The sequence below is a fragment of the Lycium ferocissimum genome, chromosome 9, assembly GCF_029784015.1.
Source record: "Lycium ferocissimum isolate CSIRO_LF1 chromosome 9, AGI_CSIRO_Lferr_CH_V1, whole genome shotgun sequence".
Taxonomy (NCBI): Eukaryota; Viridiplantae; Streptophyta; class Magnoliopsida; order Solanales; family Solanaceae; genus Lycium; species Lycium ferocissimum.
The window spans coordinates 35351842-35369722 of record NC_081350.1 but is presented as its reverse complement, the minus strand read 5'-3'; the positions used below and the strand labels follow the sequence as shown (position 1 = coordinate 35369722).

General features: G+C 32.6%; 1 protein-coding gene across 1 annotated transcript; it reads left to right on the top strand.

The window, feature by feature from the left end:
- The first annotated feature begins 3487 nt into the window (after nt 1-3487).
- Nucleotides 3488-8734, top strand: LOC132030456 (uncharacterized). Its single transcript, XM_059420100.1, has 3 exons — nt 3488-4678; nt 7766-7883; nt 8067-8734. The coding sequence occupies exons 1-3, from the start codon at nt 3980-3982 to the stop codon at nt 8636-8638; spliced, it is 1389 nt and encodes a 462-aa protein (XP_059276083.1). The 5' UTR covers nt 3488-3979; the 3' UTR covers nt 8639-8734.
- Nucleotides 8735-17881: the final 9147 nt, after the last annotated feature.

The following is a 17881-nucleotide window of genomic DNA, read 5'->3' as shown; positions in this document are numbered from 1 at the left end:
AAGCCCGAATATATTCCTTTTGTTACATCAATTCAAGGATGGGCTCAACAACCATCCTTGGAGGAGTTTGAGAATTTGTTGTCATCACAGGAGCTACTAGCCAAACAGATGGCTAGTGTGTCTATCAAAGAAGGGGAAGGAAATGCTCTTGTAGCTTACAAGAGGAATTTTAAAGGAAGACCAAAGCAAAGTAGCTCAAGAGAGATGACACATTCTCAATTCCATGAGGGGTCAAGCTCGCCAAGACAGAAGGAAGAGTCTTCTAATAATGGCAAGAAGACTATTAAATGTTATCGATGTGGTGAAGTAGGACACATAAAAAGATTTTGCCGAGCCAAGGAAAGCTACATGGCTCAACCGAGAGAGCTCAAGAAGAAGAAGACTGGGGAAGGTGCTTTGTAGCTGAGACTCGAGCAGTAGATGCCTTAGCTTCTCTCAATTTCGAAAGAGGCCGGATCGTGGATTCGGATATAATACGGTCCATTACGTGGAGAAGGAAGACACGGTGTCATCAAAAGCAAGAAGATTCCAATGACGTTCGGACTAGTGACGTGGTAGTCGCTATCGAGGAAATCAACGAAGCGAGATCTTAAAATTAGTAATAAAAGTCGGACGTGGAGGATGTTGAAGTAGAACCCGAGCACGAAGGTTCTAAAACTATATATGAAAATGGTGACCATTCTAGAGAAAGCATTGAGGGAGTCGTAGTGGAAGTTGAGGTCTCGGCCAATCATCCGCCATATCGGACTCAATCACTAGCTCGATCAAATACGAAAGCGTATGGAGAAGCGGCGGTCAAATAAATGAAGAGGTTGACGTTGAAGGCTCGTTTTCATATGGAGAGACGATAACATGGTTCTCGGATGCTCGAAGCCGACAAACAAGCTCATTGAGGAGCCGAAAAAGGATTCTAGTGGTGGATCCTACGGTAGTGCTAAGTCTTCGCGGAAATTAATGGTCGGATCGTCACCGACTCGGTGTTTCTCCATATAACACAATTGTTAAGGAGCTAAGAGAAAGGGGAGTCGGAAACTCAAGAATGTAAAATTCAAAGATGAAGATGATTCACGTGGTTCGCAAAGGCCAATAAGAAATAGTGGCAAGACCGCTCGCTACGAGAGATGAAAATTTTATCAAGGCATATTCATGTTTCTTTGGAGGCCCAATTATCAGCGGAAAACCATCATCATTTGAAGAAGGAAGAATTGTCGGGAAAACATTGCTGAGATCTTCACCAAGGCACGTCCAAAAGATTCATCTGAGTTCTTCCACGACAAGTTCGGGATAGCTTCCAAAAAATTACTTTAAGGGGGAGTGTGAAAAATTAAAGTAAATTTTTTGGAAGAACAAAAATATCATAGATATTTAAAAGAGTTTCTAGAAAGTTATAATATAATATCTTTGATATATATTGTATTTAGGAATTGTCTAGAAATTCTAGACACTTAGATATTTATAGTTGAGGATAGAATTATCTAGAATAGTCTAGTGTAGGATCTTGGATAATTATCCTAAAGAAAAATCTAGATATTCTAGAGTAGTGGTAGGAGATAAAGATGATTAGATTTTTCTTATGGATGTATCTAGAATAATATCTAGAAGCATCCCTAGACAAGTATAAATAGGAGTGACATTAGGCATTTGTAATCAAGCCAAACCAACCCCAATTGTAAGTCATTTAAGCCAATTTAAGAAAGTCTTTCTTCCATAATCAAAATCTCCTTTTCATAGCTTCCTCTTCTTTAGTTGAATCTTCCGATCTTAATTACGATCTTGGGCTAGCAGAAGGTTTCTCCGATTTACTTTTCTTCTGCTATATTTCTCTACAACACAATATCTCATACCATCGTACATATAAGGATTTCTAATAGTGTATGTATAGATAAAAGGTCTTCTGTTATACTTACCGCTCATCGTCTCTACTGAATTTTAATTAAATACTGGGGACTTTTCAATATCATTGATATCAATTTACTCCAATGTCGAGAACTTCCACAAACTTATTGGGTGCAATAAAACTTCAAAAGTATTAGTCACACATGGAGTTAATAGTCAGAAAGATGAACTGTTATATACACAAATGTAGCTAGGTATTGATGAAATTTATGAAGATAAATAGTTTTGTTATGCTTTTCTTTTAGCATTTGTCAGTACGATACTGGCCTTTTTTAGCTCAATTTTAAAACAATAAGGTCTTTTTGCCACACTATTTTGGCCAAAATGGCTCAAATGGGGTAAATTCATATGACTATTTAGGTCAAATTTAATAATTTATGCTTACTTAATGTCATTTTTATCTTTTCTTCTCAAAGTTTATCTTGATTTAAAATTATACAATAAAGGTTATGGTGGTTTTTACATAAGTGTGGCCAAATTTGGGTCAAATTGGTATGGCAATTTAGCAACTCTCATTTTAAAATTCTATCCTTGTAATTAGAAATTGAGATACGAAAGTCAATAATGTTTAAGGCAAAGCTCAAGAAGAACTAGGTCTTTTAATTTGGACAGAAAGTCAACAAAAAGATGTGGATCAAACAAAATAATTTCCTTCAAACTTGTATTTGCAGATCCACCAACTAATTCTGTCAATGGGAATGTCAATGACATACTAAATCTAACATAATTCGGGTCATTAACTAAGACAATTCGGGTCAAACTTGAAAGATCTAAGGAACCCTTCTCTGCTTAAATTCATCTTAAATTTGGGGTTTTATCAAAAATATTTAAGTAGCCATGAAGATCTTTAGAAAACCAAGTCATCCTCGTCTTCTGTATCCTTTGGTGCTACAACCTAATTCAAATGTGTGCAAGTTGGTCTTGGGCCGAATACAGATGTGGAACCAAGATTTTTAGTTTATGACTTTTGAATTCTATATCATACAGTTTACTAAGTGCTAGATAAATTACTTATACATATTTAGTGCATTTTTAACACAAATACAGAACTTGGGCAGAAACTTTTGAATTTTGCCGCACTCGTATGTAGAATTGTAAATCTGCCCCATCGTCAACTCCATTGTTATAATTCTTTTTCTATATAATACATTTAATTATATTGGTTTCAACATATATTACCCATCCTTTTTTAGATTACCAAATTATTCTTCGATATCAATTATTTTTGAATAATTTGTCCGTATAAATATTTTTCACATTGTCATGGCCTAAGGTTTACCTCTTTATCTGTCAAGTTAGGAGTAAATTCTGTTTACACTCTGTTTTCCTCACACCCCATTTGTGAGATTAACTGATGTTATTGTTGTTAACTTGTTATTGTTATATGGCCTTGGTTTAAACTGAAACTCAGAGCAAGATGTGTACAGTAGTTTTTTCCTCCATCAGTAGCAAATTTCCCAGCATGTTCTCAAAACACAATATAGTGCAAACAATTCAGTAGACATTTAATGCCATGCAGAATAGTCGCTGCACGCGCAGGACATCTTAAGCGCGTGAAAGAAATCACACAATATTTAAATCTAACAAGGTCAACCAATGGTCAGTTCCAAGTCTCAACAAGCTGAGATTTGCAATCAAATCACCAGCTAGTTTCAGTAATTAAACTAAATTCAAATCTTTAAAACCATTAATTTAATCAAACTTGAGATTCAAAAAACCTCAACAAGAAGCATCCATGCTTCTTCTTCTACTTCTACTACAACTTCCATTTCTGTCCTAAAAACCCCCTTAATTTTGCCAGTTATAGCCAATTGTTTTATCTTTTTTCTTGAGATCTTCAAATTACACCCATTGGCCCCCTCTTAAATTTTCATTCACTATTTTGCACTGTTATCAATCAGTAAAAGCTGCAAAACACTAACAGCTTTCCTCAATGAGCTTTCTCTGTCTTTACTAAACTTAGCTTCTCCATATGCATTCTGTCCTTTCTAATTCAATGCTCTACTATTATTTCCTCAACACTTTCGTCTGTTAAATTTCAAATTTTAGCAACTTTTTTTTTTTTTACCACTGTTTGATTATTATGGATTCGAAATTGATGAAACCAATGCCAAAACAGTTGATGCTAAAAGATTACCTGTTAGATGACTTGAGTTCATGCTCATCAAGCGGTTTTCGATCATATCCTAGAAGGCAATGCTGTACTACAGTTCGATTTCTTCTCGAAATCGACCTGAAGAACAAGTATCAACCAGCACTGTACAAGAAAAATATTAAACCTGAAGTTCAGAAGAAACTATCACCGCTGTCAACGAAGGTTTCTGCATTTCAGAAAGCTTCTGTGGCGGTGATTAACGCCGTGAAACACCTTGGAGCATCGTCCAATAAGAAGAAGAAGCCGATGATGAAGACGATTTTTCCGAGGAGTATTTCCAGGAAACTGAAAAGAAGTTTCTGGAAGAAAGGTGATCATAAGGAGATTTACTGGTGGACTTCGTTTAACCGGTTAGATAAAGAGGAATTAAAACCGCCTGTTTTTTCTCCGGTTGTTAGCTCAATGACTGAGAGTAAGAGTAAAAGTGAGAGTAATAATAGTTGGACAGATAGTGATTTTACTGCTTCAAGTGGTGATAATTCACTGCAAACTTCAAGTGGTAATTCGGAGGTTAATTCAACGGAGAATGTGATTAGCAGCAAAAGAGTTGGCGCAACTACCGGTGATGATTCTCAAGAGTCAACCATAAGTAGTCATGGTAGCACTACCAACTCTCCTAACACAAAGGTCAGTTTTTTTTTTTTTTTTTTAAAAAAAAAATAAATTAATTTCATGTTTTCTTTCTTTGATTCCTTAAGAGTATCATATTACTTGCATTGTTAGTTCCAACCATATTTTCTTTACATAATCAACAGAAGTAGAAAAGAACAAACTGAACTTATTAAGCTAGTTATCAAATTATTAAACTTCTATTTGTGTGAGTTAAACTTAATTTTTGACATCCCAACATAATAGCTACTTTTTTCTTGATAGTATTGGTATCATTGTGAGTATCGTCGAGCCAATCAACTAATCTATGTATGTGTTTGGTACAGTAATAGTGTGGTAGTTGAGACTTTCCTCCTCCTTTCTAACCTAGTTATTTATTAGTTATGTAAAACATAATTTTAGAAGCTATTACTAGAGAGGGCGGCAAGACAGAAGTCTTACTACTAGCTTCTAATAAAGCAACGATGATCATTAATGAATGTTATACTAAGTGTTTTAACGTGAGTACTTCAAGCATAAGAATTTTTTCTTGTACATACTCCTAGAGTCCTAGTAAGTTTTGTTAGGTTTCAAGTTTGAATTTACATTGTAGCGGTAAAATCAGTTTAAACTTTTGAACATGGTATTTGGATTAAAATAGTGTAAAAAGGTTAAAATGATGACAAACCTTAGTAAGTATTAGAGGTATAATTACTTGTTCAACTTAGAAATATTAAATAAAGTCCGATTCTCAAGGTAAAATTTAAGTCTTGGTGAATTCAAAATTTTGAAATATAGTAAAAAAAGGTTGTGTAAGAAATTTGAACTAATATTTGTAAAATGAGAATTTTCTAGAGAAATGAATTTTCACAGCGATAAGGAAGGAGCGAAAACAGGTGGAACTACTGGGGGTAACTATGGAGAGTACACGTGCGGGGTATTTTTGGGGTCCTATCACATGCTTCTCGATACTGATATCTAAATTACAATCAGGTGATCCAACGGCGCAGATCCCGCTACGTGTTTGTCGACTAGCGGGATCTACGGCCCTGTATGTTAGACTAGCATTGTTTTCGTGGTAGTCGAGACAGCAGATCACTACTGCATTTATTGTATTTCCAAAAATACCCGGGACCCCTTTCTTTGACCCTCACCATTTTTTATTGTAGATAGCAATTCTTCTTTTTTTTTTTTTTTTTCAGTGTTAGCAATTCGTTGATTGCATTAAACCAGGAATGAAAATGTTATTTTTTCATACTAAAATTTGTAAAGTTAGTTCCATTATTATATAAAATTCACAAATAGTCATTTCCCGCTTTGTAATTAGAAAATAGCTACTGCATGAAGTTTCATCTCTAAAATATAGAACTCTATGATAAGAATTATTTTTCAAAAATAAAGTCAAAAGATTAACAGTAAACGTTATTTCTACTAAAACAACTCTATTGTCCTTTCAAATTTATATATCTAGTGATCCACAAACTCTTTACCGGTTTACCCGATGTTGAAGATAAGTTTTTAAGTTCTCGTATAATGTAGTACGTAGTAATCAAGATACTACAATCTTTTGTAGTACTAGGAGTTCGATTAACTTAATTAGATCTATGTTAACTCTTCAAAAGAAAATACGGAGTAGATTTTTTCGTATATAAAATTCTTTAATTATTGGCACAATAATACTTTAGACACATTTTTAATTGTGGCAATCTAAAATTATGAGAAGATATGATTTCCATCACATTGAACTTGTGTCGGTCGTGCGTAGGCCGTAGGGTATGTTTTAAATAACTTGCAAATCATTTCACGTAGAAGGAAAGAGGAAAAAGGTGATAGTTTGGTTGTTTGGACATAAAAAAACATAATATTTAATAGCATGTGAGAACATTAATATTTCAAATTATCTTTCATGCTTGGACCTTAGCTCAAAATTGGTTATATGTTTCCTCAGAATAAAAGCTTCTATAAACGCTAGTCAATAAGTTAGTCACTCAAAATAAAATAGTAACATGTTATTGATCTGAAATTCCCTTTTCCTACTTCTTTTATATTTTTCTTTTGGATTTGCTCATGGTGGTAGTTTTATTTGGAAATAATAATTTCAATATGGGTAGACAGAAGTCACATACTTTGTCTAGTAGTGAAGTTGACTTAGGGGTGTGTGTCCATTGCTTACGGTATAAACATCCTTAGAGAATGGTTGACTTCCTCGTAATAAAACTTGACCATATCTTTCCTATACTTTTTATTTATCTCCCCCTTTTTCAAGAAATTACGCTGGGAGATGGGGAACTTTTTTAATGAAGATTCCAAAATTCTAGTAATCTAGTTTAAGGTAACATTTTCTAGAAAGAGGATGGTTTTGATCGATGAATTTTTGGGGAAATAAGAGAAAGGGTCTATGTTTTAGGTACTTTTAAGCACTTTTGGAGTGTTGGGTTAGACAAAAATGTGTTTAAAGCATTTATTTTAAGCCAAAATAACAAAAATAAATCAAAAGTCATAAGTTTATTCAAACAAACTCTTAATTCTGTTGGGCTGTCGAAGTCGGATTCTGGTGGAGAAAATTCATTTTTTAGTAAGAGTTATTTTTTAGAAACCAGATTATAAGCTGAGTGACTTTATTATTAATGTAAAAATAAGATAAGTAATATTATTACGTAGTTAATTTCACTAGGCTGAGTGACCGATCTTTCGAGAAATTTACCCCTCTTTCTTCTATATTTTTTCTTTTATTCTAGTGATAGGAAGATGGATCCTTTTTTCAGAAAAAGTGAGAATTCCTCATTGTCAACATCCCATTGAAGTGGAACTAACAAATAAATTCAAGTGACTAAAGTATATTGACACTAGCATTTATGAAACTATATTGACACTCTAGCTAAGGTAGGGGCCATACTGGTTAGCATCTTGAGAGCGATTAAACAAAATCCATAGTACAGTAAAGAGATATGCTGGATCTGTAGCCCCCTATGTTTTGATCATTTATTGTCTTTTATCTTTCTTTAATTAAAAAAATAAAATAAAAATGTCATTAGTAAAAGCTTTGCTTCCAATATTTGGTTTTTTACTTGTTTAATCTTGAAACTAATCCTCAAAGATTTCTTTATTTTCCTTGTTATTTTACAGAAACTTTGGCCAAATGAAGAGAAAGAACAGTTTAGTCCGGTGTCTACATTGGATTGTCCATTTGATGATGAAGACGAGGTCTCTTCACCCTTCCAGCATAGATTAAGTCGTGTCCAAGGTAAATCACTAATCAATCGAAAGTTTGTTGGTTCATACAAGCGGTATAATTTGGGATATTTTGTTTGCTCTGCAAGGTAGTCAGAGCCAGCCAGTTTTTCGTTAAACGTTACAGGGGTATCAAAATGTAAGATTGATTTCCTATAAGGTTATTCAAACTAAAGATCTTAATATATTGTATCAGGAACTACCAAGAAACTCATCAAGAAGATCAAACGATTCGAGTGTCTCACTGAACTGGAACCATTAAACTTAGATAAACGAATCACATCATCAGAATCAGAGAGTGAATCCATACTCACCAATTCCTCGGAAACTGAAGTTGATCAGGAAGAAGAAAAAGAAGAGGACAAACAGACAGTTGAAAACAATGCATTAGATTTGGTTAAAGAATTGAAAGCCTCAATGCCATCTTACAGCTTAAAACTAAAAGCGGAGAAATTACTCTTTGATTTCTTTAAGGAGAGGATTGTCAATGCCTGTGAACATTCAAAAGAGCAAACAAGAGGTGATGAATTTGATGAATTCAAGAACAAGCTGTTGCAAGTAGCAAAAGACTGGATAAATGGGAAACCGATCGATGTACTGTTAGATTGGAAGGTGCAAGGAAACAGGATGGCTTACATTCGGGCCATTGATAGGCGAGGCGAATGGAAGAACACAGAGTTAGACAAACAAGAATTGATATTGGAATTGGAAGTTGAAGTCTTTGCATCTTTGATGAATGAGCTCCTGACTGATATCATCTTCAGCTAGCAGTGTGTGTAGTTGCATGGCAGTGGAATGGTAATAACATAGCATAGTTAACAGGGAGTTTAGGGGAAATAGGGAAGCATTATGTTCAATTTCTCAAGGTTGTTTTTGTCATTCTGTTGCTGGCAGAAGAATAATATGGCTAGCTAGAATGCCTGAGACCACCTTGTGGAAATGATCTAGATGAATTTTGAATTGGAGATGTTAGTGTTGAATTCATTCCTTTTTCTCTCCCTCAGAGAAATAAGGATGGTGAAATGTTGAATTAGAAGAGAACTTTGGTTGTACTCCATTTCTGGATCAAGTTATGTTAAATTCTAGTTGATCGCTTGCTAATGTCTTTCTTTTCATCCAATCTCATAAGAAGGTGATTTTGATAGTGAATGTTAACAATCATTGCATGCAAAAATAGGGATATCAAATTGGAAAGAATTGCATCCTGGTCTTTCTTTACAGGGTTAAGCAAATAAAAAAATGGACATTAAACCTCAATCCGAAAAGCTAATCCAAGAGGTGACAATTAATCCCATCACCTATCGATGCGGGATACTCAACACTCCGCCGTGCATCCAAGGGTACACATTTGGAGCATGGACAATATAAGATGGGGTCCTACATCGGTGAAGACAGAATAGGGATGGGTATGCTTGGTTGGTGGTGTGTGATGATTCGTGCGCTGGTTTGGGGAATCACGGGGCCTTACTTATTCAGGGGATTTTGAGAGTTTTTTGTTTCAAGCCAAGAGGAAATGATACCATGATAAGAAAATGAACACTGAGCGTAACTCAACCCCTAAAATAGGTCAAAAAGTAAAAATTGTCAAAGATCACATAAAAAGACAATTAATCCATCACTAGCCGATGTAGAAAATTCAACAATATATCTTTATCTTTCTTTTGACAACGTACTCTTCATTTCCTCCAACAATTAGGAGGAAATGTTGTGGTACTCTAGCCAAAAGTCCAAACTAATAAAAGTGTACAGCATAAATCAATTCCCAATTAATAGCCCTTGTAGCCAAAAATAGATGTATAACTAACAAAATTGACTTTCATATGAGCTTATATAATATCTTCCTTTAAAATCACACGGGACACTATTACGTTCTCCTACCAACACTCTCCTTGGCTAGTCCACACCTTTTCCTAGTTAGAGGTGGATCAAGAATTGTAAGATGGTACAAAATACTATTGCACCTGCTCACGTAACCCGCTCTCTTTTTCCTTCATCTTAGGGTGTGTTCGGTACGAAAAATTTTTTGGCCAAAATTATTTTTCGTTGAAAAATGTTTTTCATGAAATAAGTGAGTTTCTTACTTATTTTATTGTGTTACATAAGCATAACATATTATTCTAAAATTATTTGTATATAATCTAGATAAATATTATGATGATGGGGTGGAACTGTGGAAGACATTTTTCTAACGAAAATCTTTTATAAAAATTTTGACCAACCAAACATGAGAAAATTAGAAGATAATTTCCAGAAAAAGTTTTCCTCCATACTGAACACACCCTTTATGTCGAGTAATTTCAAGGTGGACAAATTGCACCTTCAACAAGATATTTTTTTAAAGAGATTTTTACCGATTCTATGATAACTTGCATTTGGTGGGGGGTCACAAGGTGTAATTTGAAATGTAAGGGGTTCTTTTCACCAAGTGAAAAGTGAAGGGATGAAAGTGTATTTGACCTTTCTTTGTATTTGGTTTCCATTGACACTGGTCTAAATATTAGTAAAAGACAAGTTCGATTAGCTATGCAGATTGCAGACGTGAAAAAGATGTTTAACTTCTTCTTTTTGCTATAAATACCTCTAATATTTGTTAGATTCTTAGATTGCATAATACGAATGACTTTTTGGCTCTTAAGCTTCAGATAGTGGCAAAGTACAGACCAAGGAACATTTCTTTTTTCTTCATTTCTTCTAGTACTCCATCTTCTTGCTAGTCATAGCTTATAACTTGCAATTTACCTAACTGCCTAATATCAAATACTCCATTTTAGTTTTATACCATGTTGAATGAAGAAAAAAGGAAGCTGTTCATATATATCTTGCTAACTTTCAAAGTAAGATGAAGAAATAATTGCTAGCTACTCATTCTTTCTTTCTTTTTAACTTGTTGGGCATAAAATAGAAGTCATATTTATCTATAAATAACTCCTAGCATCGGCAAAATCTAAAGTAACAAATTGTTTATGTAAAAATAGAAACGTACAATGAATTGATCAAACACAGTCCATCGAGGACCGTAGAAATAATATTCACGTTGAAGTGGACATGGATAACAACTTACTCATGCCTATTGGAAGAAAAATCACATAAAAATGTCAAACATAATGCTAATGGTAATTTTTTTGCCATTTAGGTCCTAATTTCGGTGCATTATATAGCTTGAGTAGAGTCCCTGGTAATACGACTTAGAAATTAGAATTGCACTAACTTTGTTTGGCATCCCTAAAAGACTTAGAAATTAGAATTGCACTAACTTTGTTTACTGCAAGTAAGGATTTATATCAAAAGACTTTTTGCTTTAGGTTTTTTTCAAAAAATTATTTGTGTTTTTTTCACAAATAAAAGTGTACTTTTTGGGAGAGTTAAGATCTTTGACTAGACTTTTGAAAAGGAAAAAAAATTGCCTTTGAGTAATGACACAAAGTATTTCTATAGGGAAAGAAAGTAAAAATTTGTAACCGCTTCCTGGAAATGGAAACATAAGCAGAATTAACCTTTTCAAAGACGAAATTGTCCTTAAAAGAAAAAATTACACAATTATCTATATATCTATATATATATATAAAAAAATATATAAGTAGGTGATGTATTTCTATGTAACTAATTATATTTATCTTTTATCACAATTTTTTGACTTTTTCACCCTTTTTATTTATTTATGTAATATTAGAAATAACCCAAGAGTCATGTCATTAACTCCTACATAATAGCACCTGTTCACACAGCATGCATTAAAGACACAATGTTTCCCTAACCGTTTGTAATTTCCAAATAGGCATGTCCTTCTTCTGTTGAAAGCCGCAATGCTACGCATATGTCCTTCTTCTGATGAAAGCCACAATGCTACGCTAATCATTTCCCAAAAGTCCCAGTTTTCTTTTAATGGTTTTCTTGATCATTAGACTATCACTGTAAATTTTTCCAATTAATTAATCCTACTACTTCAGCACTTGTGTGACATCCCTATTCGGTTGCAGCCACTTCATTGAACAGTCATCTCTTTTTGTTGACTTTCTTCTCGATCTATACCACCATCAAACTTCCTTTCATTCCTTCATATTTCTCCCGTTCACTATGCCACATATGTATCTTATAGATCTATGCTTCCCAATCTAGACCCGTCATCCTTCCTCACAAATATGAATATCAAACTTAGGTGTAAATAGTAAACAGATGTTCGTGCCTGATAAGTCCCGTTTGGATGATAGAGTCTTTGCGCTGGAATGATATCGTTTTTTTCTCCATTTACCTTCACTTAGTCGAGGCTCAAATGTGGGTTCCGACATCCCGTTGAAATTTTAAAAAAAAAAAAAAAAAAAGAAGAATGTTTCCGTTTTCCTTTTATTTTTTTTAAGCGTTATCTTCACATGTTTTTAGGGTTAAATTTATCGAATATGATCTTCTTGCTTGATTTATTTGGATTTCAGCAAATGCTAAGCTTTGATCAATATATTCGTATGTTTGTGTTTCTCTGATGAATTTATGTGCTCACTTCATCGGGATATGGAGTTTTTACTCAAGGTATTTATTAAGTCTTAATTAACTTCAATGTGATAAGCAATTTTCATTTTTTCTATTAATAAAATCACACAATGCAAGATCCTTTGACTCTTCATACTTACAAACTTGGAAGGGCTTTAAAATATGTAACTTCTGTTCTTAAATCTTCACATATCTACTTAACAAGTGAAAAATGGGTAGGGAAGTAAGAAAGGGAAAAAAGAGAATGAAGGGAAAAGAATCCGAATAGGTCAAGAAAAAAGATAGGAAGGGAATCATGCAATTTGATGCAATGAACTTGGGAAAATGGACGATTCACTTTTGCTTTCTTACTAAACCTTTCATTTTGTGTTGTAAACCTTTTATCAAATTTCTAGAAATGTTGAATTTCTTACTAAACCTTTCATTTTGTGTAGTAAATTATTTTATCTTGTCTTTTAAATAGGAGAAAATTCTAGAAATGTTGAATTATACTCTAATGATAGAAAAATATAACTTACGGAAACCATTCATTGTTTACGCGTTTCCAATACAAAATAAAATATATGATTTCTGCTCCTATATAACTTAAAAATTAAGAACAAACCACTTAACGGAAGAGAAAAGAGAAATGAATCTGAGTTAAAAATAATCATAGTATTTGTATATGTTTGTAAAGATTATTTCATAAATCAAATTACTCCTAAGTATTTTACAATTGCATGCACGTGAATAGATTTTCAGAGAGAGAGAGATATGCCACTTCAAGCTACATCAACGATAAATCCTCAAAGATAGAGGAGACAACAAAAGGTATTTTAAAGTTTTCAAGGTAGAACCAAGAAAGGGGTCTATGATCCACAAAGTACCTTTATAATTTTATTATAAATATTACCGGTTCAAAATAAGTGAATTTCTAGCACTTTTTCTTTAATCTAAAGTAAAGGAACTTTCAAGGCCCAAACGATTATTAACTAATTTTTTCCAAAGTTACCCTTTCTATCTAATGTGTTTTCAAAATTCTGACTATTTCTACTTTTAAAAAAAGTTTGGAGAAAGCCAACGAACATTATTATCAAATGACCTCTAAGTGTACTAAATTAACTTTCCTACGGAGTGTGGCCGCACCTCATAAATTCACTTATTTTGATCTGGAAGGGGTATCACAAAGCCAGCTTTATTTTGACACAACTATTTTTATCTTTGTACTTTAATTTAATTTTAAATTATTCCAACCACTAGCAAGTTTGAATGACCAACCATAAGCTCAGTTATTAGTTATTTTGCTTTATTTTCTTATGCATTTGTTTCTTCTTCTTTTTTTTAAATTTTTTTTTTTTCCCATATGTTTGTCTAAGATTATATATTTGTTGTTTTTTGGTACTGTAAAACATATAACCTTTATTACAAAAATAAGTATCTGTGCGAGTTAATTAACTAGTTTGTATATAATTTAACTTGTCTTTCTTCTATGCTCATTTGTCTACCTTAATTAAATACAATACAACATTTGTCAATTCAAATAATAATTTTTAAGGTGACCCAACACAAACAGTTTAGAAAGCGCTTCTTAAATACTTTGTCTAAATTCTAACTGTTATTCTCTTAAAGTGCTTATTTTTGACATATTTGAAAAAAAAAAGTATTATAAAATAAGTAATTTTTGAAAGTTTGACCAAACGGCCGTGACGCATGAGAACTTAAAATAGAGAGTGAATAAATTGTTGGAGTCCTTACATTATAAAAAATTTAAAAGTAAAATATTGTTGAATAATCTATGTAATGGAGTAATGTTTTTAAAAAATAAAAGAAAATCATTACTTTCTATAAGAGTTCCTTTTACATTAAGTTGGTGAGTAACACTTATCTTTTTCTCTTGACGATATAAATTGATCAGTAATCAATTAAGTAGTCTAATCGAGAAAAAAACAATTTATTATAAACTCATGATGTCGAAATAGCACATACAACAAAAATGCTAATGATGCAACATATATGAATTTAGAATCCATGTGTGCTCTATTGTACTTGGTAATGATATGTGACAACTTTTCAGATTGTATCTCAAAGATTCATTGCAAAAGTACGACTTCCTAACGATTGAAAAAAAAAATACTCAAGTTACCTTAATTCTTATAAAGAAAATCGAAGTTATATCTAACCTTTTAACTCTCTTATTTACATAGACAAACAAAATGACAAAGGATATTGAAAAAAAAAAAAAGAATCATGCAAATAAAGACTCAAAAAGGTTCATACTTAGCTGATAGCCTGTCATTAATCCCTAATAAAGTGAAGGCGACTATATTTATAAGCTAATTGAATTACACCTAAAAATATTTCAAAATATAAACGTGATATTTAAATGAAAACTACGAAGTGATTAATGAAAAATATAACCCCATAAAATGCTAAAAAAATTATATAATTGGACATGAAAATATAACCCTATAAAAATAGGGGAACTACAGCGCAGGAAAAAAAAAACTATTATTGTGAAAAGTATATTAAATTTAAACTTGTAAAAATGGTTAGTTTAGAAAGCTACGCTTATATATAAAACATGGAGTAAGAATTTGAGTAATTAAAAGTGAAACCACTTTAGGCTACTGAAAATATAAAACAGACTTTAACTTACATATTTTTTGACATCTTATCTTTTCATTTTTTTTTTCTGAACTCAAAATATAATTATCACAATAACTAAAAATGAATTTCATGAAATTGATCAACATGATTTTTAGATGATATAGGATAATATATACAACAATATAATTGGTTAGAACACTTGTAAAAGGTGGAATCGAGTTAACCATTCTTTTCCTTTTTCACTGAATAATCTTTTGAATTGATTAGAGGTTATGATAGTCGTCATACGAACTCCATAATTTTAGTGCCAAGAAAAAATATTTGCTGCCATAAAAATTCACTCAATTTATGCAGAGGATTTTCATTATTTTGGTTCATATAAAAAAATTTCATTGTTTTAATTGTATCGGGAAAGGAAAAAGAAAGAAGCATATAAAAATAAAAAACAGCTCAACCCGTCAAGCTCTTTGTTTTCCAACTCAAAAATAGAAACCATACCCAATTCCATTTCTCCTCCCTTTCATTGCCACTGAAAAATATCTCACGGTAGAATTCCCGACCTATCTGCTCCTCCTCTTTCTCTGTCATATATTGAAAGATTTAGCCACAACACTTAGAATAAAAAATACAATTGAATAGTACTGTACTTCATCAAGTTTTACATACATTTTACGAGCTTGTAAGGAGACATATTGTGACTTTCACAATGCCGAGAAATGAAGCTCCACCTTCATAGAAATGGGCAGTCAAAATTTGAAGAGCGACTCCATCTCCTTTGCAAATAGTCTTTCACATAAATGATTGGCTCATATTTATTATAGAGTTTTGATATAATATTCTAATTTTATAGCATTTCTAGTTGGAACATGTCTCAAATACATATAACCAACACGTAGGAAAAGATCTTGAATACATATCACAAAAGACAAAATCTAGCTAAAATAAAGAAAGTAAGAAAGGAAGAAAAGAAAGAACCTATAACATTGAATAACAATTTACAAAAGAACTAGAAATTTTTAAGAGAACGGAGGGGAAGGAATCTGTAATGTTACAGGAGGAGGGAAAGGTTATAACTCATATAAAAAAGTTAATAGAGGATGCGTTTGAGTAAAGAGGATTAGTAATTAACGTTTCAGTTACAAAATGTTTGAGGTGTAATTGTCTATGAGTCAATATGGTACTAATTGTTAAAAGAAAAGACAACGGTTAAAAAAAAAATGGTGCACGAATACACCCGCGGTGAAGGAGTGAAGAAGCCTAATTTGCTTTTAATGCTAACCAAGTTAATTAGCAATAAGATCATGTACTAGGTGGGCTGATATGAACATTTATTTTGTGAGGCTTTTTTAAGCCATTTAGTTAGTAGATTATGCATAAAAAATTCAACTAAAATTCAAAAAAAAAGAGAAAAAAGATAAAGATTAATGGAGGTATAAATAGATCTTACATCACCTTATATACGGCTTTAATTTTATATTATATATAGATATAGATTGTGCAGATATATTACTATATGTACGTAAAAGTTTGTCGAATAACGGGGGTGGTATATTAATATTTCACCATCGGTGGCTCGGTGCATAAATTCATTTAAAATTTGTCACCAAACTTCAAGTAAGAGGACGACTGTGAATGAATATATATTGTGATTTGTGACCGTTACAGAGCCGTGACACACTATAATGGAAAAATGCCAAAGAGTTGAATAAATTAATGGGCCTGAACTTACGTACATTGCTCCCTATACCCAAGAAAGGGACATACAAAATTCTGCTGATAATTTCAACAAGTCCCAAGTAATAAGACAACCACCGCGAAAGAAAATGACTTTAGATACTATGAGTAAGTAATTGTGATATGGAAACTTGAGTTTAGAAAGAGAGGCGGATAAGATTTGAAGGGTAGGAATTGTTTAAGCATGCGAATAAAATTTCATATGAATAGCTGGAAGAAAAGCACTCTTATAACTATTTTTATCCATAGTTTGAAGATGCATACACAAAAGAAGCTTGTCCGCTTTAGTGATCATAAATATTCAGGATAATGTGATTGTCACATAGTGAATCTCCAAATCTATAAATCTAGGTGTTGAAATTGTTGGGTGCTCACAGAGCTAGGTAAAAAGAAGTTACATATATAGGGTGTGCGGATAAGATATTCTTAATGTTGTGAGGCTTTTTAAAAAAATTGTGTAGACGGACAATATCAAACAATGTTAAGTCAGGTTGTTTTAACCCAACACCTAGCTATATATATCATGAGTTAATATACAATAATAATTTAAATTTACAATCAAATAATTTTAGATATTATCCATTTCTTAATTTATCGACAAATTTGAGTAAAACTTATAAGATTCATGTGAACCCATAAGTTACATTGCAGCCCGACTCTATTTGCAAGTAATAAGGCGAGGAACCTAGAATGCACCAACTTTCTCTTACTTTTACGTATTCGGTATCCAAAATTTATTAGTGTGACTAATTAAAATGCACTCTGAATAGAGCTTTTACAAAAATACAATCTACCGAAACCGAAAGGTTCTCTATTCTACAAAAACATGCATATCTCTCTTGTTAGTCTTTTACCGTCAAGAATTATTCTGATCTCAATGAATAGAGTTTGTTTAGCTTGAGCTTGACTTAAAACGTTACATTAGTTGCACTTATCCTCCTGTTTTCCTTATTATGATGTACTAATTTGAAAACACGTAGATAATTTCCCTTTGTGTTGTTTTAAGTGAAACAATCCTCCTCTCAACCCCCCCCCGCCCCCCAACAAAACCAACCCTAAAAAGAACTAACGATAATTCTGTAGAGAAGAAAACAGGAGGATGAAGTGGAATTAATATAAACTTTTAAGTCGGGTTTCTATTCTTAGTTTGAAAACATGGAGATAATTTCCCTTTGTGTTGTTTCAGGTGAAACAATTCGATCCTCCAAC